General features: G+C 34.4%; 1 protein-coding gene across 1 annotated transcript in view; it reads left to right on the top strand.

Moving 5' to 3' along the window:
- Positions 1-3708: 3708 nt before the first annotated feature.
- Positions 3709-27736, top strand: part of TTC29 (tetratricopeptide repeat domain 29) — a 140980-nt gene continuing 116952 nt past the window's right edge. The window contains 4 exon segments of the mRNA XM_063107486.1: positions 3709-3749; positions 3751-3772; positions 6838-6935; positions 8752-8835. Of these exon segments, the coding sequence (XP_062963556.1) occupies positions 3709-3749; positions 3751-3772; positions 6838-6935; positions 8752-8835 (245 nt within the window).

Genomic DNA, 27736 nt, shown 5'->3' with positions numbered 1-27736 from the left:
TAGTGAGCTAAGATGAACAGGATGGTATTTAGTTACTGTAAATATAAATTCCTGAGTTTCCGGTAAAAACTCAACAAGCAAAAGAGATGGGATTTAGGGAGATTCTCTGAAAGAGACCCTGAGTTTTTTTTACCTGACCACAACTCAGAGTTGAGTAATCTTTCTGTAGACAAGATTGGGAAAGGTATTTGTGTGGGTGCTGACTCAACAGAAGCTGAAGAAGAGAAGAATGAATGACATCCCCATGGATAAAGTGGCATCAAGTCATGGGAGTCACGAATGCTGAGCTGAGCATTTTCCATCAATCCTGTGGACAAAAGGAAAAAGTTGCAAAATATTGAGAATACAGAGCATAAAGTGCAAATTCAAGGCCCCTGTATCATGTGAAGTAGTTTCTGAAACTGGTCTAACCTCTGGAAGCAGACCTCCTCGCAAAGCCTGCTCGGTCTGGATGTCCCGCCCGGCCATCAGTAGGCTCCACCCCCTCACCAGGCCCCGCCCCCATGCCCGTCCCGCCCCGCCCTCTGTTCCCCTGGAGACGCTCTCGGCGTCCCCTCTTTGCGCCGCGGCCTCACATCCACCGCTGGAGGAGGGGGCAGCTCCGGCGCCCAGCACCTGCCACACGCAGGGGACGCGCTTCGTGGAACGGAAAACCGCAGTGGGTCCCTAGGGCCAGTCCACCGAGGTTCGTGACGGCGGGAGCGAGGCTGGGGCTAGGACTTCCTCACGTCCCTGGAGAGGCGGGCTCTTCTTCCAGGCAGTCCTTTCCCTGACTCCGACAGACAGACTTCCTCCATCAGTCCATCCCGTTTCTTGAGTCGAGGCCCTCCTGTAGGGAAAGGCGCTCTTGCTCCTCAGTTCGCCTGACCTTCTGAGGGCTGTGGAAAAATAAACAGGTGTAGAAATAAGTGGATTAATCCTGTTTAGAACTAGGTGGGAACAGAAATGGAACGGAGAGGCTCTCGGTTTGGGTAAAGATAACTCCATCTCATAAATTTGAGATAACAAAGGTTATCCCTAACATCACATCTGTATTGGAATATATCGATACATACACATATTTCAAATGTTTTGGCATGTCATTGAATTAATGATTAGTTTCTCTCATGGGATCTACACTTTTGAATAATAAAAGAAGGTTATCTAAACACATAGTAGGTACTTGGTATTTGTGGTATTAATGATTCAGGGTGGGGAGAGGAGGTATTCTACTGGTTGCTTTTTTACTTTTTTTCTTCTCTCCTTTGCTATTATTCTTTGCTTCCTGATTTTCAGGCTGAAGTCTGTAAGCGTGGAGAGAACTTCAACAGTGATCTGCAGATGTAAGTGAAGTGAAACATGGCTTACCTTCAAACACCTTTCCTGCTTTTTGTTTTGATTTAACCATCAATAAATGTCAGTTGGTAGGAAATATGTGATTTCTATTTCTGTTATTTAAGAATCTATCTAATTACCCACCACAGAGTGCTAGAAGTGTCTAAAAATTGTGATACAAGGTATAAAAATTGAGCGTGTTGGCGGTATAGTGGTGAGCATAGCTGCCTTCCAAGGTATAAAAATTATTTAGTGATTCTTTAAACTTATTTATTTGAATTTTCTTTAAATTTTCATAGTAAAAGAGCTTGTGGTAATAATATAAAAAGTTTTAATTCTTATGAATGATATTTTGTTGGTGGTAGTAAAATCATATTTATTTTGAACTCCTTTGATGATATATAATAAAGCTCCTTACTGTGGTTTATTGACTTTATTTCTCCTTTCTCAGCTTTTACCCCACAGTAAGTGAACCCTGGAAACACTGGTCAGCCTCAGACATAGTCACTCCCCAAGTAGCCTCTGTCTACCTAGTGGTAGGCCTTACCTCCTTTGTGTTTCCTGATGAAGGGGTAGTGGGGATAGTGGGCAGGAGGGCTACACTTTGAAGAATTTTACTTGGGGCCAGAAATTTAAACTCATACCATGGGACACATTTGGCCTGACCCAACACTCTCAATCCTTTCATCCAGTATTTCTCCATTCTCATTGGTCTTCGCATGTGGGGGCCAAACTTAGAGACTGTAACAGCGATACAAGAGCCAACCAGCAGATCAAAGAACGCATCAAATCTATTCTGAATACCAACAGTGGAATGGCTTCAGGCGGCCTTTTGATCTTTTCTCAGCACCCCTGATGCCACATGTAGCACAGCTCACTTGCTGGCACTGGGGGAGCTGCCTCTGGGTCCTCCTAACAGATTGCTTCAGCCTGAGCTCCTGGGACTAAGCTCCTTTTGGTACCAGCTACAGAGATACCTTTCATTCTCCTTCTCCCTTACTCACCTGAATCTGAGCTACTTCCTTTCCTGCAGCCACATCCATCTTATGTGTTTTCCTCTGGATGTTGAGCTGGGAGAACCCTGATGGAGTGCCATGGCTAAGGATGAAGTGTTCCATTCCTGCTACGGTCCTAGGTCAGTCACCCTGTAGCACTAGTTCTGTTCCTCATTGTTGAATCTAGGCTGGAGCTCACCAAGGAGTTGGGAAAGCTGTCTGGACAACACCAGGGAAATGATGCAACTCATATTAACAAAGAGCAAAAGGCTTTGCTCCTAAACATGCTTACACTTTTTTTCCCACTTATTTTCCTCTTGGCTGCTTCTACATGCTAGAGTACAGCTACTTCATACTTTAAGAAAATTCAGCATAAGGAAGACTGAACTTATAAGGTATAATAAAAGAGATTGTGGTTACTTAGGTAAGAAAATCATTTGTTACAGGATTCCTTTACATCTTTGGTAAATTTCAAATATTATGTGTATCATAAAAATTCAGACCACAAATTACCTATTATGTAAAATAAGATACCCTTACGTGGCCATGTATTGGTTCTGAGAAACAAAATGCCCTTTTCCAACAGGCATAGGCAAGGTAGGAAGTAGGGTTTAGATCAAGAAAAGAGCCTGCTCTACTTCCACCCTAACTCTGTGCTTAAACTTTCCAGCATATATTGGGTGAGGGATATTTTTTCCAACATTGAGTTAATAACTTTTTTCCCATTTCATCATTCAGCTCTGACCACCCCCCTTTCAGAGTTTGTGCCTTGAGGCTTGCCAGCAGGGCTTGCAATACTTACATTAAACTAAATTTAAGAGTAAAGGTGCTCCTGCTGCTAATGTTCTCAGATCAGAGGAGAGCAAAATGAAGGAACTGGCAGCTGAAACTTTAATGGTAGGAAACGTTGATTCAGAATTTGAAAAAAAAAACCTCACAGTTGATCTGTGTGACAAAGAAGACATGTTCTTCTCCATGTATATCATTTGCATTTGATTTCATTTCATTAGATGCTTATATTTTCTAGCAAAAATTGTCTAACTCAAGCGCACATCAAAAAGGATAAATTTTATATAGCATAATGGTAGGTCAACTTTTGTGGGGATTATATGCACCTTGATGGGATATGTTGGCTGGATCCGAGCTTCTGGGGTCAGGTCCCTTCATATGTCTGTATGTAGCTGGTTCTTCCTTGTACTTGGGGAAATTGCAAGCACTCTTCCTCATTTTGAAACTCCTTGGTGAACCCCTCAAAGTCCCCTGCAGTTACGTGGAAATTACCCTAGCCTCAATGCCCATTACATAATGGAATTCCCCAACTGAGGCAAGCACAGTTGTTGTTTTCTTCTCTCTCTTTAGAAATCCACTAAGGCCAAACAGGTTAGGGTTAAGAACTGAAATGGCCCAGATTTACTCTGTAACATTGAACGATTCTGGAACAGAGTCTTCACAGCTCATGGGAGGTGGGTTTCGGGAGCCTTTCGTGTCCCCTCAAACCTGTACATGGAGTTTAATCCTATGTTGGTCATAACTTCTTACTACAAGTTCTGCATAATGCTGCCATTTAGTAAGTTCTGATCATCTAAGTAACTTGACTAGTTAATATAACATCTGATCAGAAAAATGGATTTAAGAAAAACTATTTTTTAAATAGTAAATCATTATATTATGAAGTTATGATGTGTAATATGATATGTTCCTAATGTTTGATCAGAAAAAGAAGACTAACATTTGCTGTTTAGACTGTGTGCTTTAAAGCTATAACTGTATAAAAATAAGTGGGCATTATGTTTAATGAATCTTATGCCTTGACAAACCAGACAGATATCAGGATTCTGCTTTATCCAAAATAAAACTCTGATCAGCATTAGAATTTTCTCTTTAATTATGTGAAAAATTATTTTTAAGCCAGGATAATATCCTTTTTCAGAAACACAAGACTGCCCTTTTCTACAACGAATTCCAAAAGATTTTCCCTCAAGTCTTAGTGCTCCCCTACCCTCACCTCCACCCCCCACCCCTGCCACGGCTTTGTGCCACTAGAGGAACATCGTGTCTCAGCTGTCCACAGATGCCTCTACCTTGGTTCTGAGTAGGTCTCTCCACCTCCACTTCTACCTAACCCACTATCTTCTCTCACCCAAATTTCACAGCAGCCTCCTGGCTGGCCTCTCTGCTGTCTGCCTTCCTCCTCTACACTCTAGCCTCAAAAGAGAAGCCAGAGTGATCCTTTCAAGGTGAAAGTCAGATCATGTCACCTCTATGCTCTAAATCCTCCAAGGATCCTTTTTACCAAAGAAAAAGCCACAGTTTTTGCTGACTTCGCTTCACTTACCCTATGCAGCCAGGACACCACCAATATTCTCCTTCACTTCTTTGACATCATCTCCTTGTGTTCTTGTTTAATCTCTTCCCTATTGGTGAGCATTTGGGTAGTTTCTAGTTCTCTGCTTTATTTTTTTCTATAGAATCTTATCATCATCTGATGTTCTGTATATTTTGCTTATTTGTGTATTGTCTGTTTTTCTCCATAGCCACCCCTTAATGTAAATTCCATGAGGCTGGAGACTTTTGTCTTTTTGTTCATTGCTGTGTCTTCAACACCTGGAACAGTGCCTGGAACCAAGTAGTAGCTCAATAAATATCTGTTGAGTATATTCAAGGTCCATATTAAATATATTCAAGACCCTAGAACACACAGGTAGGAAATGCTGGAGATGAGTGATTTATAACCTAAAACAAGCCTCTAGTTGCTTGGTGAAGGTAAGGGTAGAGATCAATGCTGGTAGATAGTGGGGGTGGGATCAAGTACCTCTGGCCTGTTGGATGCTGCTTTATTTAACAGAAGCATGAGGTTTTTATCATAAGTGCCCTTGAAATATGTGACAACTTTTCTGTTCTAAGTCCACAGACATCATGTCCATCATGTCTTCCTCTTTGGTGTAGGTTTTAGATAACTTGATTTTATAGACCTGCCTTTCTTACAGCTCACTGCTGTGGCACACTGCATTTTCCAAAGAGGGCTGCAACAGTATCTTTCATCCCTCATTCTCTTCCTACAATGTGACTTTCATACTCTCCCAGTTAATAGGTGGCTTTGTGTTCGCTTACCTTCAATCTGGGTAGGACTGTTACTGTAGCAGAAGTGATGCCATGTGACTTCTAAGCCAAATTCTAAAAGGGGATACAACTTCCACCTGGTTTTTCTTTGGGATACTTGCCTTTGGAGCCCTGACCTGTCATGTAGGAAGTCTGAAGTCGCCATGCTGTGAGGAAGCCCAAGCCATGAGGAGACCACATGTATGTGTTCTGGCCCACAGCCCCAGTTGAGGTCCCAGTTATAGTGTCAACCACCAGATATATGAGTGCAGACACTTACAGATGATTCCTGTTCCCCACCACTGAGTTACCCTAGTGTATCAGTCCATTTCTGTTGCTTATTAGGGAAAAAAATGCTTGGAACTGCATTATCAGAAACAAAATTTATTGCTTATAGTTTGAGAGGCTGAGAAGTCCAAAGTCCAGGGAAAACATCTGGTAAAGACCTTAGTGGTGGCGACAGTGACCCAGTGATCTCCCATGGCAGAAAATGGCAGAGTAGAGAGAGGTCCTGGTGCACTCTACTTCTTAAAGCCCTCAGAACCATGCTCATGACCACCATTTTTAATCCATTCACTAGGCATCGTCCTCAGAATCTAATCCCCTCTTTAAAGGCCTGCCTTTCAATTACCATAATAGGATTTCCCACTCTCAACAGTTACAGTGGGAATTAAGCTTCTAATATATGGACTTTAGGGGGCACAATTCAATCAACTCATAGCACCTAGCTTCTGAATCTTTCCAACAGAGTCCCTAGTCATCATGGAGCAGAGAAGAGCCATCCCTATCATGCCTTGTCCTAATTCGTGACCCATGTAAAGTGTGAGAGATAAAGTTGTTTTAAACAACTTTTCTAAACCACATTTTAAGGTGATTTATTATACTATTATAGCTGCATTCTTTCTCTGGGCACCTGTCTCTGTGCTGACAATTGTTCTTAGCATATATTACTTTTAAGAGAAAGCCTTTATTTGTGAATGATAAGGCTTTTAGAAAAAAGCAAAGTATGGGCAATTTTTGATTATTGATTGTAACGAGAAAGCAAAGCATACATTTGAAATCCATAGTTATCCTAAAAATCTTCATTCTTTCATTACAACCATGTCCCTGAACAGAACTCTTACCAAAGCTGCTGATTGAATCATCAATTCATTTATCAGATTTTCTCCGTACCCACTTTGTGGTGCAGATGTAGACAAGTAATAAATTGGCCAAAAGTCAGACAGTATAAGAAAATAATGAGAGAAGCAACCTGCAGAATCCACTAACTGAGTATCATTCCTGAATAACAGAGCTAAAGCTCTCTAAAGCTCTACATACAGAGGCATTCTCAGCTCAGATGACAAACTGTGGATCTCTAACAAAGTCTTAGAGGATTCTGTGAAAGGTCTATTCTTTAGAATACTATTTCTGCTTTTTTTTTTTATAGTCCAAAATGACCACGCTACCCCCACTGTGCATGACATACCCAAAGCTTACGGCCTTAGCCAGACAGAAGCTGCCATGCTCCCCCAGAAAAATTCCAAGGTACGTGCCCCTGATTTTCTTTTCCTACAGAATGAATTTTCTGCAGTAAAACGTGTCAATAGTATATCTCAGAAAGAAAAATTGTTTAAGGAGAAAACTACATTGCTATAATGAGAATATTCAAATTTGCTTTTTCAAAAGAATTGATGAACCTTAATCAAATACTATGAATATATTTATCAAGCTAGCACTCATTTGATCATTTTATTTCCTATTGCAATTATGTCATGGTTCTTACGGAGTTTGGGAGGTAAGTTTCCATTTTTAAATGTGTGTGGAGAATAGAAAGCAGAAGTTTAGGAATGAAAGGTATATGGCTTTTACTTCACAAGGTCCCAAGTTCTGGCTTCTGTTCTGGAGGAAGGAGGGTACAGAATTACTACTAAGGTAGATTGGCAGCCATGAATTAGCTTCTGAAATGAAGCTGGGGCCTGGAAATGCATAATCAAACTGCTGCTGCCCGTGAACAGCTGCTGAGCTACTGGAGTTGTCACTGAGAAAATGTAGGACAGAGAACTGGATGCATTTTGTCATTATTATGAATATTAACTGAGATTGTGCTATTTTGAAATTGCCATTTGTAATTTTATTGACTTTTAGTAATACCAATATTATCTATCAATATAAATAATTTTCGTATGTAGATTTGATTGTTTTCTTTGCATGCATACTTTGCAATTCCTGCAAGGCATAATGATCAAAGTATTATGAGACCTCTTTGTTCTCATAAGTCGGAAGTCATTTTTAGTATTTCTGGGAAAGACCAAAGCCCCTGAACCAAAATAAATACATTTGGATAAACTAACATAAAAGTTCTTTTAAAATGGCAAATGAGAATTTTCTTTTTCTGTAGCTGAGAAATCTTTCAATAGCTGCATAATTCGTGTGTGCGTGTGCATACATATATATGTTCTTATTTTCCATTTTACTTTTGAATAATGTGAAATATTTACAGTCTGAAAAACATCTTCTTCCTGTCCTTTTTAATGATTGAGATTACATTTTCTTTTCAAGGTGAGCAAAAACACAGCTCAATCTCACATTCCTAAGATGGATTCCATAGAAAACTTTTTCTGGTATTCATTTTATTGAACAAAAACATTTTCATCATAACCATTAAAGGCAAAGTTTGTATAACATTCTTTAATAGCTTCTGAATAAAACACAGATATTTGTGTAGTTCCATAGCCCCATGGTCATGAGAGCTGACAGCATGCTTGTTTTTAAACGTGCAAGGGCGTGTAATGAATGAACACACTGCAAGTACAGTGTAATATATTTCTCAGCAAAGTCTTCTTAAAATTGTTTGGCACCTTGCACCTTGAATAACAATTTGAGTTTTATGTGTGATTAAAAAAAGAGTAAACAGTATTTTAGAGAAAAATTTAGTAATGTTTGGAACAAATGAATTTTACACATTGGTATCACATAAGTGTTCTTGGTTCAAGATTCTCTGTCAAACAAAATATGTCTTCAGCAGTTGGAAAGTTACACTGTGAAACAAGGTGAGCAAATGGAAGACTTTATCAGCTTTGAGGAGAAAACTCCATTTATTTAAGAATGTGGATTATTTCAATGTGTTGGTGTTTTATTTGCTTCCACATGGGGTTTAAGAGTCTTCTCTATTTTTTCCATTCAGGTAAATTAAAATTTTGAAATTATTAATCAGCAACCTAACTCTGTAGCTATTGCAGAACATTTATTAAATATGATGTTATACTCTGAATATTTCTGTTCTCCTGGTGGCGTTTTATATGTTTGGTAGCTTTTCAACTTGATAAAGCAGTGCTTTATTATTTCTTTCCATTTCATTTAGGTCTCAATTGATCAAAGAAAAAGATGACATAGATCATTATCTGGAGGTAAATTTCAAAGGATTGTCAAAAGAGGAGGTTGCTGCGTAAGTATAACCTTTTAAAGGTACTTTAATATAAAGTTTGTTTCTTTTGTCTTGATTCTTTATTGAAATTTCAATTTTCCTGTGCAGTATACTTTTTCATTGGAACATGGCATTTAAAAATTAAAGCTCATATTAAATAGTGATAAGTCATGTCTATTGATCTTAGACATATCAAAGTCTTTAATTTTATGGCTCTCAAAATTCTCATATTTACCAAGTTATTATACTATTGCATTTGCAATATTTAGTTAAATCTGTGCCATTAATTGCTTATTAACCTCCATGTTAAGATTTGTTGCCTACATGAGGGAGAAAGAAATTTTAAGAAAATGATTAATCGATCTTTTTTTTCCTGGTGATTAAAAAACAAACAAAAAAACCTTTACCAATGTATCTTCTTTTCCCTCAAAAAACTCATGAAAAGAATCAATGGATTATAGTTTATTGGTTAATCTAAAAATAATCCTAAATTGTCTGGATTTATTTTTTAAATGAACAATACATTTTGTCATTTTATCACTAGTTAGAATCTAATTTATGGGATGAATAAAAGCAGTATAAAAATCCATGTAGTGAGAAATGAATAGAAACCTAGAATAATAGCTAAACAGGTTTAGTATTTCTTACCTATAGATTTAGCGACTTTGTTATCCTCAGATCTTGAGATAAGTATTGAAAAATGAAAGTCTTATAAATGCACATGCATTTTATGAAATTTATTAAATGTTTCAATTAAAATATTTTATTCAACAACTGTTTATGTAAAAATTCTATTAGTATTGCCTAATGCTGTGTGATTCTACCAAAGGAATGTTCCTAATCATATTTTTGTATAGCTTTCATATATTCTGAAATTCTAAGTCTCTTGATATATTTCACTTTATCAGATATTATCTTTGTCAATTTGCATATAACATGAAAAATCAAAGTAGTTCATTCTCTCAATAGCTACTTTATAGAAAGACAAAATTTTATGGTAACTGTACTCACTTCCACAGAGCTCTATAGAATGCTCTATAGAATTTGGGACCTTCGGTTAAATGCTATTGATTGTTACATGATTAATTTTTCATGGTAACCTGTTGGATAAAATTAAAGGTCAATATTGTATGATAGTACAGTTATTTCTTAAAAGAAAAATACATATGAGCAATATTTGCATTCTGGTTTAAATATAATGATATCTAAAGAGCTTTAATTGGCTTAAGAATTAAAAATTAAATCAGAAATTAAACCTATTCTTTACGTATTCAACAAACTAAAAATCCATATATTAAAAATCTATGACCGACACCTGAGCCTTCAGTGCAGACTAAAGAAAAATTTTATCTGAGACAGTGCAAAATAGATGATGATATTATTGAATATTTCCTTAATAATATTATTTTTCCACTAAGGATATTATCAAATTAATTTCATATTCATCATTATGCTATAAAAAACAGTAGCACCAGGTAATTCTCATTCCTTGCTATTACATTCTCCTTAAAGCTTCCTGCACTTGAATAGTTTCTTAGACCAAAGCCCTTTTTGTAAGATAGTGGATGCAAATCATTAGTATGAACATAGCTTCTGCACAGCTCACTATCATGCTTTTGATTGCTACACATTCTAAACCTCTCTCTAAAAAAGCTAATTGAATAGCATATAAAGGAGAAAATTGATGCATGAGTTCAGCATCTTCCAGCAATGCCCAGCAGAGGCCATGAAGAATTATGCATATTCTGTTAGCCAAGGAATTACTACATAAAACTTTTTATTAACCGTTCAACTCTAAAAAGATAAATTGATCAACAAGCATTTATTAGGTACTTATTTGATACATAATACTAGGTTTTTCACAGTGGAGAAGACAATGATATTTTATTATAAAATACTTGGCCCCATCTTGGAATCTTAACATCTGTTTGAGGCAATAAGGCCTATGAGCAGGAGGCAAATATGGAATGAGTGAGTGCTGGTTGTACTGTGAGGTGTAACCTGGAGGTTGAGAGGAAATCAGAGAAGACTAAGATGGGAAGATGAAACTGGTCAAGGAAGACAGATTTTGAGTTTGGCTCCCTGTCTGGTAGCATTAGAAAATGATCTAACTGGTATGTCATAGATCTTTAGTATAGAAGGATGTAATGGGGAGAAGTTCAAAAATCAAATTTTCAATATCTAAGATATATTCTCAGATCCTTCTTTCTACTTCCTTATTCTTCTTTAAAATGGTAATAAATGTATTTATATATTTTCATTAATATAATTAATGTACATTAGCCTTGATATCTCATAATATGCATATGCTCTTTTTCTAGTCCCCAAATAACCCCTTGTCATCTACCCCCAAATATACCAACCTACTTATATATAAATTCACACGCTGTGACTTTCCTCCTATTGCGATGGGTGAAGAGTGCTTGCTCTTGTCTAAGGGCAACCCCTCCACTTGTGCTCTGCATCCTATCCCTGCTCTCCTGCTCCAAGACTTTCTCCTGCAGTTAAACATGTTTTCCTCCTAGACTGTCAATTTCTCCTTTTCCATTGGATTGATATCACTAGTATTCATGTTTACTTTACTATTTCCCTTGACTTCTTATCCCCCTCCAGGTTCTACCCCATTTTTTTCTATTCTTCTCAGAAAGCGGAAGCACTGTCTCAATATTTTCACATCCTTTTCTTGCCTCAATTGACTCTAACTAGGTTTCCAGACCTAGTACTCACTGAAATCTCTGTTTATGGTCCCCAACGACCTCATCTAATGGTCATGTTTCTGTCCTCATCTTACTTGATGTTTTCACAGCATTTGATAGAGTCGAACACTCTCTCCTTTTTGAATATGCTGCATTGTAGCTTCCAGAACACTATGTTCTATGCTTTTCCTCCAAACTGTACTGCCTCAGCCTCCTTTGCTGGCTGGCTTTCTCTTTTCAAATTCTCTGTGGTAAGGAGCCCAAGGGCTGGATCCTAGGCCCTTGTATTAGTGCGTTTTGTGTTGCTATAACAGAATACCTGAGACTGGGTAATTTATAAAGAAGAGAGGTTTATTTGGCTCATGATTCTGGGACAGCTGCATCCGGCATGGGCCTCAGGCTGCTTCTACTCATGGCGGAAAGTGGCAGCAGCCAGTGGGTACAAGCAGATCACGTTGTGAGAGAGAGGGAGAGAGAGAGAGAGAAAGAGAGAGAGAGAGAGAGAGAGAGAGTGAGTGAGTTATGCCAGGGTCTTTTAAACAACCAGCTTCTGTCATGAGAGCTAATAGAGCAAGAACTCACTCACTACCTCCACCCACCAGGGAGAGCATTCATCCATTCATCCATTCAACCCACCCCCGTAACTCAGACAGCTCCCAGCGCTGCCACATTGGGGATCAGATTTCCACATGAGTTATGGGGGGACAACACATCCAAACTCTATCGACCCTCTACTTTAGCTATACTCTCTACCTTGTAAGACTGGATCCAGTCTCATAGCATTAAAAATTAACAATAATTTGATGACCACCAGATTATAAATCCAGCACTGATCTCTCCATCAAGCTCCAGATTTTTATATTCAAGGATTTTTACATCCTTGACACTTCTTGGATACATAACAGACATTCCAAGGTTAATATAACCTAAAATTGGACTCTTGCTTCACCCCTACTCCTCTCCCACCCCCTCACCCAGTATTCCTCCTAAGTCTTTCCCCAATTCATGACCTTCTTTCTCATTCTCCCCAGCACCCCCTCCTCCCAGTTTGGCCTTATTGCTGATATTCCTTGTCATACAGGTGTCACCTTGAATGTGACCTCCCCAGTGAGCCATTCCCTGATCTCACAATAAAATGTAAATGAGTCATTGAGCAGGACAAGCTAAAAGTAGTTGTTACTATAATGGCCAAGTCCACCCGATGGGGGTTAATTTTACTTTGGAATGTGTAGAGTAGTTCAAAGGGGCAAAGGGCTTCCAGGTTTTGTATCATCTACATTTACAGAAAGAGTTTTAGTATGTATGCTTCATTACTTTTTAAGTGACTAGATTATTGCTATGCCTTGTATTTACATTCTGTATTTGACACTGATGATTTGACTATTAGATAAGTCTTCAAATGGTTCATTGATATGATCTAACTTATCTTTAACAACAAAGAAAGTTATGTCAGAAGTGTTTCTGTACTTTGGGTTTTTAATTCTATATAAGAATGTATTATTGTTTTTTGAAAGGAGTTAAAATATCACTTATTATCATATCATAATTGCTTTGAGTAGCTAAGTAATAAAGGTGCCATTTATAGATTGAAATAAAAATTTCTTGGGTGCAAGTTTTACAGCTTTAGCTCTGTATATGAAGATACAAATAAAATCATCTAGAGACATAGAATGTTAATTTGTTCAATATTATTTTTTGCTTCAGATATCAAGTTTTATTATGTGGAAAAATAGATTTGGTTCAGAACTGAGCACATCTCTAAGATATTCTTTCTTTCAGGATATTTTACTTTCAACATCATCAGTTGATGTTTATTTCATGTCACTTTGTCAGTTATCTCAGTGGCAATTAGAACTATCAGTTACCATGTTCAGCAAGTTTGGGCTGTAAAGAAACAAAGAACCACTTAATTTCATATCTTTTAAAGCCTTTTTCTCCTGCCTCATGTTGAATTGTATTATACTTACTCACTTAAAGTAACTTAGCATTTTGCCAGTCTAGGTTTTCATCTTGAATTTCAAAATTTTCTTCCAAAGGTGCATTTGCGAACTACAAATATACTTGTTATATGCAAATTGAGCACCTGGATTTACGCAATGGCCAAGCACTCTAGCTATCTGTAGCGAGGTAAAGACGTTTATTCAGGGTAATATTTCATAACAACAGGATGGGAAATTAAACCTCTTCAGATGTGCTATTCCTCTGCTTCATTCATTTTTGTTTAGTTTTGAATGATTTTGTGAAATCATGCTGTTTTCTTTTCAAGCCATTTTTTTTCTTTTGTAAAGTAATACATTCTCTACAGAGATTTGCAAATTAAACTTTTTGAAGAAGCCAGTTTTCAAGTAAATGATTACATGACTAATCTTAGGATTAGACAGAGATGGGGGGAAAGAGAAGGAGAAGAAGTGGCCCCTCTTTCCTTCTAGGTAGCAAAATGGATATTTATATCTTCTTCCTGATTCAAGAAAAAGAGGATTTGCAGTGTTTCGAGGTAGAGAGACAAGTTTTTACTTTCTCATGAACACACACACACACACACACACACACAATGCAGACATGAACAAAGGAGCACTGCTATTTCTTTTTTTAAAAATTCTGGCATGGTCTTCTACATCAGAAGCCTATGTCTACCTTTTCCAGTTTAATCCCTTCCATTCCCACTTTGAAATTTATTCTTTGCCAAAGTAATAATAACGGTTATCTGTTGAGCACTTACCATGTTTCAGATACTGTTTTAATTGCCTCATATGTATTAATTCACTTAATCCTGGAAAAATTTTTGTAAGTTTCATGTATAGCTAAGACTTGAAGCACAAGGATATTAAATAACTTACCCAAGGTCACACTGATACTAAGTAAAGAGCTGTCTAGGCAGTCTGGCTCTGGAGCCCATCTCTTGAACCATTATAGCATTCTGCCTCTGAAATTACTCAGGTCTTCATTAAACTATGTTCTCTTTCATCTCTCACTCTCAGTGGATTGCCATTCTTTTGGCCTAAAATGCTTTTTCCCCTTTCTATTTCATGTCTAACTCTTACTCATCCTTAAATGGCTCATCTATATCAGGTGACCTTGCTACATTTCTGTAATACTCAGTACTCCTCCCATCATGGCACTTATAGCATTACGTTGTCACTGATAGTTTATTGTTTCCTTTACTAGACTATAAGCTTCAAGATAGCATGGGCCATGGCTGCTTTGCTCATATGTGTATCCTTAGTACTCAGACCGTGCTTAGCTCACAGGTGTTGGTGGATCAATGAATGAGTGCCTGTGATCTTTTACAAGCACCAATAGCCTTGTACATGTGCTCTGCTTGGACTGTGCTCCTTTTTCCTTCATGCCTTGTGTATTTGGTAAGCTTTTATTTACCTTTCCACCTCAGCTTAACTGTCTTACAGTCTCCTTTGATCTGTGCTCACCCACATGGTAAAGTTCAGAGCTCCTGTTTGAACTCTCTTAATAGCCATTGACCATCACGTACATGTGCATCATTTCCCTGTCTTTGTTATAATGTTTAACATGGTATAGATTGTGACCCATTCATTGGTAGTGGTTGTGACCCACCAGTTTGGAGATCATGGCCAGCATTTTAAAAATGAAAAGAGAGTGTAGTAAAATAGAACAGAAAAGAATTGCATTGCATAGAATGAAGCAGAATATTGGGAGACTTTCAGGTATAATGGAATAGAGTGTGGATTTTAAAACCAGAATCCCTGGACTGAAATCCCAGCTTTACACTCACTAACAAACTAACTGGTTGACTTGGGCTAAGTTACTTAACCTTCCTGTACCTCACTTTCCTCATCTGAAAAAATAGGATACAGGAACAGCCTCATAGAATGGTAATGAGGATTAATTGAAACATTTTACATACTAGTGCTTTTAAACTTTTGGTTCATATGTTTACATGTATAGTAGTCTCCTCTTATCTGCAGGGGATACATTCTAAGACCCTCAGTGGATGCCTGAAACCGTGGATAGTACCAAACCCTATATACGCTATGAGTTTTCCTTATTAAGTCAAGAACGTTCAACTTTTCACTTAAATGAAGCACTTTATGGCATCTCATTAGCATATCTGAATTGCCAGCATTACTGCTCTTGTGTTTTGGGATCATTATTAAGTAAAATAAGGGTTGTTTGAATACAAGCATTGCAATATCATAACAGTCTATCTGATAACCGAGAGGGCTACTAAGTGACTAAGGGGCAGGGAGCATCTACAGTGTGGGTGGATACGCTGGACAAAGGCTGGCTCATGTCCCAGGTGAGAGGGAATGGATGATGTGAGATTTCATCATGCTATTCAGGGTGGCACACAATTGAAAACATATAAATTGTTTATTTCTGGAATTTTTCCATTTTATATTTCGGACCACGATTAATAGTGGGTAACTGAAACTGTAGAAAGTGAAGCTGTGGACGGGGGGGCTACTGTATTACGTGCACATGTACATGCAGTAAATCACAATGTGAATGTCTTTCTTACTGTGAGTTGCCATAAAGAATTGACTCTGATCTAGACTGGGAGTCTTTGAAAACAGGGATTGTGTTTTATTCACCATTAAGAATCTTCTGACTTCCATAAAGTAACACTTTAAAAAAAAAAAAATTATTCTCTTTCTAGAATGGATTGAAGAAACTTAAAGTTAACATTTTCTATTCTACAACTGTCAGATTATAACTAGAAAATGAAAGTCAAATAAAGAAGTATGCAAATATGCTCTCCAGTGTAGTTACTAAACAGGGAATGTTGTTTCACTCTAAACTTCTGGGCAGACTGGGCAAAAAGGGAGACGTGATGGACTATATAATTATTACCCCATAAAAGGACACATGTCAGTTTTTCAGGAGAAACAAGCTTTAACTTGATAATAAATTCCAAAAGAAAGTTATCAAATGAACTTACACAAGAAAAGTGGAACAATTTTGCACACCTAATGAACAATAAAATGGTTATTTAGACAGCGTGTCATAAATATTACATCTCTTGGCTAAGTTTTGTTTCAAGCAAGATAGTAACAGATAAAATATATTAAATGATTACTCCATGCTAGTCTTTGTTTTAAGTGATCCTCATGACAGTCCTATGAACAGTAACCCTTGTTATTACTCCCAGACACCAAGGCATAGAGAGGTTAAGTGATTTGACCAAAGTAATTTATTGTTAAGAAGAAACAGAAACAAAGAGGTAGGAAAAAAATGGGGGGGTGGGGGGACTCATGGAGGAAAGAATAGATAATCTAGAAAGAAAATGGATGATATACATTAGAGATCAAATTTCTGGACTTGTCCTGAATTTTCAGGACTAACCTGGATCCAAAAGCTTCCTCCAAGTTCATCTCTCTTAGGAACCAACTGTTCTACAATTCTGATTCAGATTTCCATGAAATTCCCTTACTTAAGTTTGTTCAAAGCAATCTCTTATCCTACAACTGAAGAATCCAAAGAAATGCATTGTTGACCAAGAGAATTATTGTCTTAAAAGTGAATTTGGCTAAACGTATTTTTTACTTCATGATCAAGAAAAAGATGGATGGCTAAGCCCATTTCCTTCCTATATTTGGAATGACCACAGGGAAGTACAAAGGATAAGAAATTCTTACTGTGATGAGAAAAGGGGGAAGAAAAATTGGAGAGCTCAAGATTTTCAGAAATGTGTTTCCGGAAGCAGTTGGAATATTACTGAAGATAAAAAAGTAACATTTCATAATTACAAAAGGAGTTGGTTCATCAAGTTGACATAATCTTAAATGTTTGTGGTCCTAGTAACAGAACTTCCAAATACATCAAATAACTGATAAAAAGAGAGGAGAAACAGACAGGTCCACAATTATAGTTGGAAATTCCAACAACCTCTTTCTCAATAATTGATAGAAGAATCAGTGAGAATATAGAAGACTTGAACACCATCAATCACCTTAAATAACTGACATCTGCAAAATATTCCACCAAACAATAGCAAAACACACATTATTTTAAAGTGTCCATGGAACATTTATCAAAGTGGATGATATTCTGAGCCATAAAACAAATTTTAATATACTTAAAGAATTTAAATTCTAAAAATTGTGTTCTCTTACAACAGTGGAATTAAATTAGACATAACAGCAGAAATATCTCTGGAAACCACCCTCCAAATTTGGAAGCTAGGTAGCATACTTCTAAATAACCCATGGATCAAAGAAGAAATCATAAGGCAAATTAGAAAATATTTAAACTAAATGAAAAAAGAAAACATGGCATATCAAAATTTGGGGGATGCAGTTAAAGCAGTGCTTAAAGGGAAATTTATAACATTAAAATGCTTGTACTAGAAAAATAGAAATGTCTAAAATCAGTGCCCTCAGCTTTCATTTAAAAAAAAACTAGGAAAAGAAAGCCAATTCAATCCAAAGTTAGCAGAGAGGAAGAAATAGTAAAGTGAGATCAGAAAATAGATAAACAATAGAGAAAATCAATCAAACTAAAAGCTGGTTCTTTGAAAAGATCAATACAATATATCAAGCTTTAGTCATACTGATCAGGGAAAAAGAGAAGATACAATTTCAGAGATGAAAGAGTGGACACATTACTACAGATTATGCAAATATTAAAATGCTATTAGGAAATAAAATTTATGCTGATAAATCCAGCAACTTAGATGAAATAGCTAAATTTTTTGAAAGGCACTGCCAAAGCTCCCTTGGTGTATTAATTTCTGTTGATTGTAACAGAATACCCGAAACTGGGTTATTTATAAAGAAAAGAAATTTATTTCTCACAATTTGGAGGCCGGGAAGTCCAAAGTTGAGAGGGCACAACTGGCAAAGGCCCACTTCTTGGTGGGAACTCTCAGCAGAGTTCTGAGGTGGCACAGAAAATCACATAGTGAGGGCTGAGCGAGAGCGTATCCAGAGCTCATGCATGTGCTCTCCTTGTAAAGCCACCAGTCTACTCCCTGATAACCCATTAAACCATTAACCCATTAATCCATGAATATATTATCCATTCATAAGGACAGAGTCCTCACAATCCAATTACCTCCCAAAGGCCCCACCTTTCAAATACTGTAGTCTGATTTCCCACTTGCTTAACACTATTGCAATGGGGATCAAGCTTCAGTGAGTTTTGGGTGGACATTCAAACCATTGCACTTGGTATCCAAGGAAAGTTAGTTCTGGAACCTCTGAGGATACCAAAATCTGTGGATGCTCAAGTCCCACAGTTGGCCCTGAGAAACCTATGGATACCAAAAGTCGACCCTCCTTATTTGTGGATTCTGCATCCCATGAATACTGTATTTCCAGTCTGAAGTTGGTTGAATCCATGAACACAGAACTCATGAATGTGGAGGGCCAACTATCTATACATCTTTCTTTCTTTCTTTCTTTCTTTCTTTCTTTCTTTCTTTCTTTCTTTCTTTCTTTCTTTCTTTCTTTCTTTCTTTCTTTCTTTCTTTCTTTCTTTCTTTCTTTCTTTCTTTCTTTCTTTCTTTCTTTCTTTCTTTCTTTCTTTCTTTCTTTCTTTCTTTCTTTCTTTCTTTTGCTTAGACTGGAAAAAACACACAAATATTTAGGCTTAAATGGGCAATCAAAGTAAACAGAAAGGAAAGACTGAAAAACAAAAAAAAGAAAAAAAAAAAAGGAAAAGAAAACCGACCTAAATACATCCTTATGAAATGTCAGAACATTATGTATAGAGAAGATACTAGATGTTTGAGGGATGGCGGGTAAAGTTGTCATCAAGGAATACAGATCAGACAGCGTTGTCCTCAATAACACTGGACTGCAGAAAAAAAAAGAGAGACATCTTCAAAATCTGCAGAAAGATTATTTTTGACTTAAAATCTTATATCCAAGTCAAAAGTGAGGGCAAAATAAAAATCTTTTCAGATAATGTAAGGACTGAAAAACATCTCTTTCTCTGCAGTTTTTCTGGACCCTCCACTCTTCTCCCCCAATTCCAAACAGTTACTTTAGAGACTAGGGGAAGAAAAAATACAGAGTTCAAGAAAAAGTAGGCTATGGGCTTTGCCCTGAAACACAGTACCTAACTCAAAAATCCAAAATAAATGTCTACAAAGTTGCTATAGCAAATGATAGTATTAAGCACCTGAAGGATCATAGTGGTAATGTGAATATAAACCTATCACATATATTAGGATTAAGGAGATTATTAGGAAACAGATTTAATTGTATTAAGTGTACCATTAAAAGTAGAAAGGTAATACAATATAATATATACTACACAAGGGTACTTCAAAGAGTTTATGGAAAATGTAATTAAAAGATAATACGAATCATCCCATGAACTTTTGGAAGACCCCACACATATATATTATATAAAATATTAATAAGTAAAACCAAAAAAAATTGCAAATAAATCAATTGTCCCCCAAACTTTCCCCTGAATCAAAATGCCACTTTTATTAAATGCCAAATTCCTATGTCTGTAGACATACACGTACCTGTATATTCTGTTCTATTGCTTTATTTGCCTTTTCTTATCAATGCCACAAGTATTTTTGTTAATATAGTCAAAATACATTGTTTTTGTCTGGCACACAATCCCCTCTTTGTTCCAAATGATCAAGTTTTTCTTGTATATTAACTGTTGCATATGGATTTTAGAATTATCTTGTCAAGAGTCAAAAAAAATCATTGAGTTTTTATTAGGATTGTGGTGAATTTATGTGTTAATTTAGAAAAATTGACATCATTAAAATACTGAGTTCCACATTATCTTCAGTTTCAACAGCGTTAAATAATAGTGGTGGCAGCAGTATTCTTCACACGTTTCTGATCAGTGGAAATGATTGTAATATGTGGCAAAACATAAAGCTTTCTGCTGTACTTTTAGCAAGGTTTTTTTTTTAGTTTCTACTTTTCTTAATTATGAATGAGTTTTGAACTTTATTAAATAATTTTCCAGCATCTACTAATATTGTTATAATCTTACTAGACTTTCTAATTTTGAACTTTTCTTGCAATTCTGGGATAAACTGTAGTATGCTTTATGGTTTTATTTGTTATTTTTTGTGACTGGCCAGAATGGGGATCTGAATCCATGATGGTGGTGTTATAAGGCTGTGCTCTGACCAACTAAGCTAAGTGACCAGCCCCTCATTACAGTTTTAGCTTGCTATAAGTTCTCTCTCTCTCTCTCTCTCTCTCTCTCTCTCTGTGTGTGTGTGTGTGTGTGTGTGTGAGTTTTGCATCTAAATCATAATGATAATGAGATGTAATTTTTCTTTTCTTGTGCTACATTTTGGGATTTTGTAAAATGAACCAAAGAATTTTTTATCTTTTTCAATGCTACGGGACATTTTGGATGAGATAAGAATTCCCCCCTACAAAACCAAATAGTTTTGCTCTTTTGGTGGGAGGGGGGCTCAGGGAAAAGGGAGTAGGTCTTCTTTTGTAATTGGTCTTCTAAGTCTTCTCCAGCCAATTTAGGTAATTAGTATTTATTTTTTAGTAAGTGTTCATTTATATAGATGTTTATATTTATTGCAATAAAGTTTAACATGATATTCTCTAATAAAGTTTAAATCTCTTCTATACCTATTGAAATATTCTCTATAACTTGGAGGTATTATAAAGATAATGATGGCCAATAACACAGGCTCTAGGTTAGTCTGCCTGGATTGATATCCCAGCTTCATCACTCACAAGGCGTGTGATCTTCGCTTTGTTAAACTCTTTATACCACAGTTTTCTTATCTGAAAAATGGAGATAATAATAATAGTACCTAGCTTATAAAAAGTTTTGTAAAGTTTAGATGAGATAATTATATGTAAAGTATTAAGAACAGCAGTTAGCTGTTACTATAATTATAATTAGAAGCTATATTACCTTTTATATTCCCAGTACCGTTTTGGTGACAACTATTTTTGTTTTTCTTGATTATACATGCAAAGATTTCTTTGTCTTTTCACATAGCCCGTTCTTTTGTATTATGGGTTACCTTTTTTGTTCTGTATTTTATTAATTTATTAATTTACCCTTAATATTTCCTTTCTTGTCTTTATTTCGGTTTATTTAGTTGTTAGAATTTGTTAGAATTTTTTTCCCAGTATCTTGGGTTGACAGCTAGCTTGCATCAGTTATTACTACTTTTAAAAAAACATGCTTAAATCTGTGAGCTCTCTTTTGAATATCTGGTAACTTCTTCCCCCAGGATTTAATATTTAGGGTTTTTTTTCTTTCCATTCTAAATACCTGAAAATTTTCTTAGTGACTTCATCTTTAAGCAATGAATAAATTTGAAAATAAATTTGTAAATTTGCAGGTGAATAGTTTTTTTGTTTTTTGCTTTTTTGGTAGGGGTATGCAGGATTAAGGAGTGAATCTTGTGCTCAGTCAATTTGTCGTGTATGATATTAGTTTATGAAATTTCCAGTGTGTCTAGTAGATGGTCAATTTTTATAACTATTTCTTCTATGTTTGAATAATAAATATATATTCTCTATTTATTTGGCAGCCAGTTCTACATAGAAAAATATATCAGAATCTTATAATTAGCTTGAGCCTTTATTTCAATCAAGGGAGGCAATTATTATGCAAATATTTTTCTCTGTAAACTTACTTTATCTGTGAATTTCTGAAAAAAACTTCATCAAAATCATTTCTCCTTATTGTTTTATTAATTTTAGATATTCTGCAGTATATTATTGGGTGCATTGTTTTCTATCTGCTATTATTTCTCAGTAAATTAATCTATTTATGAATCTCTGATATTCTCATGCTCCTTTAATGTTTTCTGCCTTATTTCTGTTTTTTCTGATATTAATAATGCTATGCAAGCTTTCCTTTTGTTGTCATTTGCACTGTTATGTGGGAATACAAAAGAAATGACATGCTTTCTGCCTACTATGTATCTTCTTTTTTTTTTTTTAAGTTTGAATTCGAGTCTCTTTTGTATTATTTTCTCACAAATACTTCCTTTTGGTCTTACTGTATTCTTATGGATGCACATATTTGATTTGACAATCAGATATTCTTAGTTACAACTAGTACTTTTCTAAATGTTCAAGATAGCTGCAATAAAGTTAAAATGACATTCAGGAAAATAAGATATTTACACAAATGTTGTCTAACAAAAGCATCAAAATAATCGATTTACTTTTTGTTTCTATCAATTTAGTTTTTATTATGTTCTGGAAGTTCGATCACTGTGTGCATATAGTCTGTGAGTAATCCTGGCTTCACTGTAGTGTACTCCATCTCTGTAATGGTAATTAAAAAGCATATCATATGAAAGATTTCTTCATATGACTTACAACTTGGTAGTTATCTTTTAAACATTCAAGTTTGACAGGGGAATATATATTCTTAATTTATTTTTGATATGGGGAAAATGAAAATATATATAGTGAAAGGATAAACTATTTCTACAATAGAAACTTAAACACCCAAAGAAATGAGGTCCACTGCTGCCCTTAAATAGTCAGAACTTGACATTTCTCCGAAGTTAAATTATTATAGATTTGTCACCCAAGAAAAACTGAGCTGAAATGAGTCCCAAAATAATTTGGCTTAATTTTAAAATTTTTATCAAAAGGGGAGGAGGCAAAAAAGTGCAGTTAATGAGTACGAACAAATTCTTTGTAAAAGAGAAGCTTTATAAGTGTAATTTTTTCTCATGAGAAAATATCATTATTTTGCCGGGAGAAATGTTATAAGGGAAATCTAAATGCAAGTATTTGTTATTTACCCTTACACTATCTTCCATTACATTGCTGAAAAGAACATGAATAATGTTTTGTTTTCATTTTTAATTTATGTGATTTTTCTCTTTGTATTTTAAACATGTTTTATTTCTCTTAAATACTTGTCGTGTTTATAGCTCGATGTATGCTATTTTTATTGCCACTATGTTAATACTTTTTAAGTGTTATAAGGGAATATATATTTGGAGCAAGGAACATTAGAATATATATGACAAAGCTATAGGTGTAGAGAATTGATTGGTTTACTTTTCCCAAAGAAACCTCCTCATGCAGTTGTTTAATGTGAAAGATTTTTTTCTTGAAAAGGTTAAAAAAGTTCTAATCAACTTTTGTACATTATGTAGAACTTCATTTTCTAAACTCTGCAAAAGAAAGTTTCATATTTAATGGGAAATCATGAATTATTCCATTTATTATCTACTTCCTCCTTTCAAAGACATGATCTGGATAAAAGGCGGGGTGAATAATTTCAAAAAAATACAATACATTTTTAATGGGAAGGTGCAAACTACAGATTCTCATGACTATTAGCAAGTGTAGAGGAAACAGAATTTTACTTGCAAACCTCATCAAACTCTTGCAAAGATAAAACGTATGACACACTTTAGTAAAAAAAAAAAAAAGAACAGCTGAAGTTTTCTTTTTAATGCAACTTGTTTTTACTAAGTTTGGTCTTTATATTCTCAGTTTTCCATTTTTATTAAAAGTATGACATTTCACCCAATTTATATAAAAAATTGATAGCTCTTTTGTTTATAAAGATGTATAGAGAACTGAAAGAAAAAATAAATAATATTTGCAAAAAAAATCCTAAATAATAGAATTTAAAAAATTTTCCTGGCATCACAGAATTGTTTCAAAAAATATTCAGTTTTTGTCTAAAAAACTGAAGCTAACATGTCCATGTTTACATGTTTGTTGTCCATTGTTTGTAGTTATATGACATAAAGCTCATTTTTTGTTTTCCTCTTTCTCATGTTTGTTGTCACTATATTAGGACACAGAATAAAGTAGGACTTATTCAGATTTCTTTTTTAACGTTATAACTCAATTTAAAAACTAAGATTATTTTTGGGCTTTATTTTTCATCTTATGTTTAATTGGTTTTCTTACAGTTGAAATTTACAGTGTAATTTGAAAGAAAATAACAGGAATTCATATGATTGCCTCATTTAGCCAAAGGTGTTTGGACTCAAGTGTCTCAATTCCGGCTTGAAAATGCTTTCCCTGAAAAATTCCTGTTTGAAAATGACACTCATTTTATATCCTTCCCTGTTTAATCTTTGGCTTAGAACATATTTTTGTAAAAATAAAGTTTGGAATTTCTCAAGGAAGTTTGCATGTAATAAGACTTTATAAAAATTATATGTGTAATTAACCTCACATAAGGAGTTTTTCTTCTAGTCCTTTTCACCAAACTTCTAAAAAAAACCTAAAAATATGTTTAAGTTTGAGATTTTTTCAGTAAAGGAAATGAATGATTCTAGAATGCTGTGCAACAGCTATTTGGGCAAATATTTTGGTAATACTTTTTATTGACTGGTGAATAGTTTATTCATTCTCAATTGATGACAACAACTGTACTTAAAATATTTGATTGAATGGGAATCACTTGAATAAATCATTTTTAATAGGGTATGCACATAAGAATGCCTTTATATTATTAAAGCAATTATGTAAAGCTATTGTATGGGTTGCAGTCCTGTACTGTGTGCTAAACAACTACAGCTTTCCTCTGATACCATAATAATCACCACTGAAAATACTATTTATGAACATGTATTCATCTGACAAAAAGTGACTGCCTTTAATGCTAAACATGAATTCTAACATAATTGAGTCTGTAAAATGATTTTTGTTCCATTTTGTGGAAATATTTCCTATATCCTAAAATAAAATCACCCATGTTGAAATTAATTATTATTGTGCTACTGGGAGAATTCTTTGCTGATCATATTTTAAAATATTTTATTATTTGTGAAAAGAATTATATTAGTAATAGTCATTTACAAAATACTACGAGGTAAAGACTTTTAAAGTTATAATAATAATTATAATACTTTATAATAATTTGATTTTTAAAAAGTATTAAAGATTAAACTTGGGTTGCATAGTTTTTTCCAAATGATATTTTTCAATTTATATACACTTTTAAAATGTTGAAAATTTGACTACGCTTTTTAACTTGTATTATTAATAGATGAAAATTTGTGCTTTCCAAAAATGTAAAGCAAAACTTGCATATGTAACAGTTTCCTCTAAAGATTTGAATTAGTAAAGTTTATAACTGTTTAAAAAATCACATACAAATTCTATTCTATAATCTTCTGGGGGACAGATTTTATTCATTTATTTTTAAATTATCAAATTAGTTCATCTACCTAAATTGAATCTGAATCTAAATTGAGACAAAAATCCTACTACTGAATATTAATATTTATATTCTGATTTGTTGGTAACATTTTTATGCTAATTAGTTTTTTCAGTTTGCAAAATTAAAGGTGATATCACATTTATTTTGATAGTAATTCTAAGGAATTTTTTAGAAAGGGTAAATTAATACATGCATTGAGGTTTTTCCTTGGAATGAAATTAGAGTGTTAGATATTTTAATCTACAAGGAGGGTTTTATATAAAAATTATAGCAATATATAAAATACATAATGGCACAATACAGATAACACAATACTTATACCTCCAAATATTTTTTTATTTTCTCTTAAAGCAAATATGTATAACATAAATTTTACAAGGAAAATCAAGATTGTTATAATGGCTGTGATATTAAAATTCTTGTGATGTGATTAGTCATAACTGCAATAATATTATGAACAGAGATTTTTTTAATTAAAATATGTTAAATCTATACATAAGCTGCAATAATTGTATTATTTTCTTTATATGTTGATTATTCTTCAAGGAGGTTCTGAGATGTTTAGGAGAAATTATTAGCAATGTTCATTTTAATGACTAATTCTAATTGTAATCACTAATCATAAAAAAGATTCTTTTGATGCAAGTATAATAAATTCTACTTTTTTTAGATATCAACATGTAATAGTTAAGTGATATAGAAAATAGGCAGAGATCATCAGGTTATTTATTATCATAAATGTACTGATATGCAAAATGAATTTGTTTTGGGGAAACCATAATTTAAAAGTGCTTTTTATATGCATTCTATTTGAATTAATAAAAATACCTCGGTAAATATGTATATGTTAACCTCTAAGATATCTTTCCAATTTTTCAAAAAAATGAGAATTGAATGGCTTGAAAACTGTTAATCTGTGATAAGCCACCTGCCTTATTTATATTTTTAACAGTTGAGTATTCGTTAACTGATCTAATAGACAGCTACATGTTCTGCTGTTAGCAGATGGATGAGATAGAATACCATGCATAACTTTACATTTATCTGCTTTGAGTGTCGCCATATTTGCATATCAATTAAAATAATATCTGTATTAAGATGGATAATGAGAGTTATCAAATTTACATGATGCAACTGCAGTTTGCTAAATTTCCAGTAGATGCCCCCAGAGACCAGTCAACTTATTGAAAATCCTTTAAATTTAAAAAGGGCTTTTTTGAAGAATGTGGAAAATAATTAAAAGTCTTAAAAATTTTAACTCTCCAATGTTTATTACTATATATATGTGTGTGTGTGTGTGTGTGTATATATATGTGTCTATATATATGAGTGATGGTAGTGCAGTCCTTAATTAGTATTAATCAATACTGTGTCTAATACTTGTTAAAAACCTACATTTGTAAAATTAAGAAAAATCCCTTCAGTTTTCATTGAAATTGTGTTATGCTTTTAAAGTGAAGTCATTCCAAACACAGTCAATATTTTCTTTTTAACTTCTTACTCTTAATATACTTATAAGGCTAGGGAAATGCTACATCATTGTTTTAGCTTTTGAGAAGAATTATCTTTTTCACACAAAACTATAGAACATACTCAACTTATAATATTTTTATCAGTTAGTATGTGTATGTCAAAAAATGAATTTTTCATTCTAATTACGCATAATATCTACCTATATTGAAAAGTATGAGTAAGAATAGTGATTCACTTTATTCCATGGAAATTATATTAACTAAAGCTGTTTAAGTATTAATTTAGTCAATGTAATTATCCCGTAGGTGATTCCAATAACATTTATCCTTACAATATGAATGTAAAATTGTTAAAACTGACACATAGATAACCCACTAGTGATTTATAAATATTAATTTAATGGAATAAAAGTATTATCCTGACTTTTGATTAGATATTACATATCTTTTGAGTTTATCTTTGTCAGATTAAATAAAAATTTTATGATCTTGTTTTAAAGTATGCTTTTTACTGAACTGCTTTTGAAAATTTTTACTGAATGTAAAGCTTCACTTTGATACCATAATTTCAGTTCATCCTGTGAAAAAATATGTTGAATATGTTAATCATATATTTAAACAGGTGATAATGCCTTTGATTTTGAAAGTTCATCTAATAAC

This window comes from Cynocephalus volans, chromosome 9 (genome assembly GCF_027409185.1).
Source record: "Cynocephalus volans isolate mCynVol1 chromosome 9, mCynVol1.pri, whole genome shotgun sequence".
NCBI classification, from domain to species: domain Eukaryota; kingdom Metazoa; phylum Chordata; class Mammalia; order Dermoptera; family Cynocephalidae; genus Cynocephalus; species Cynocephalus volans.
This window is presented reverse-complemented; position numbering and strand designations above follow the sequence as displayed.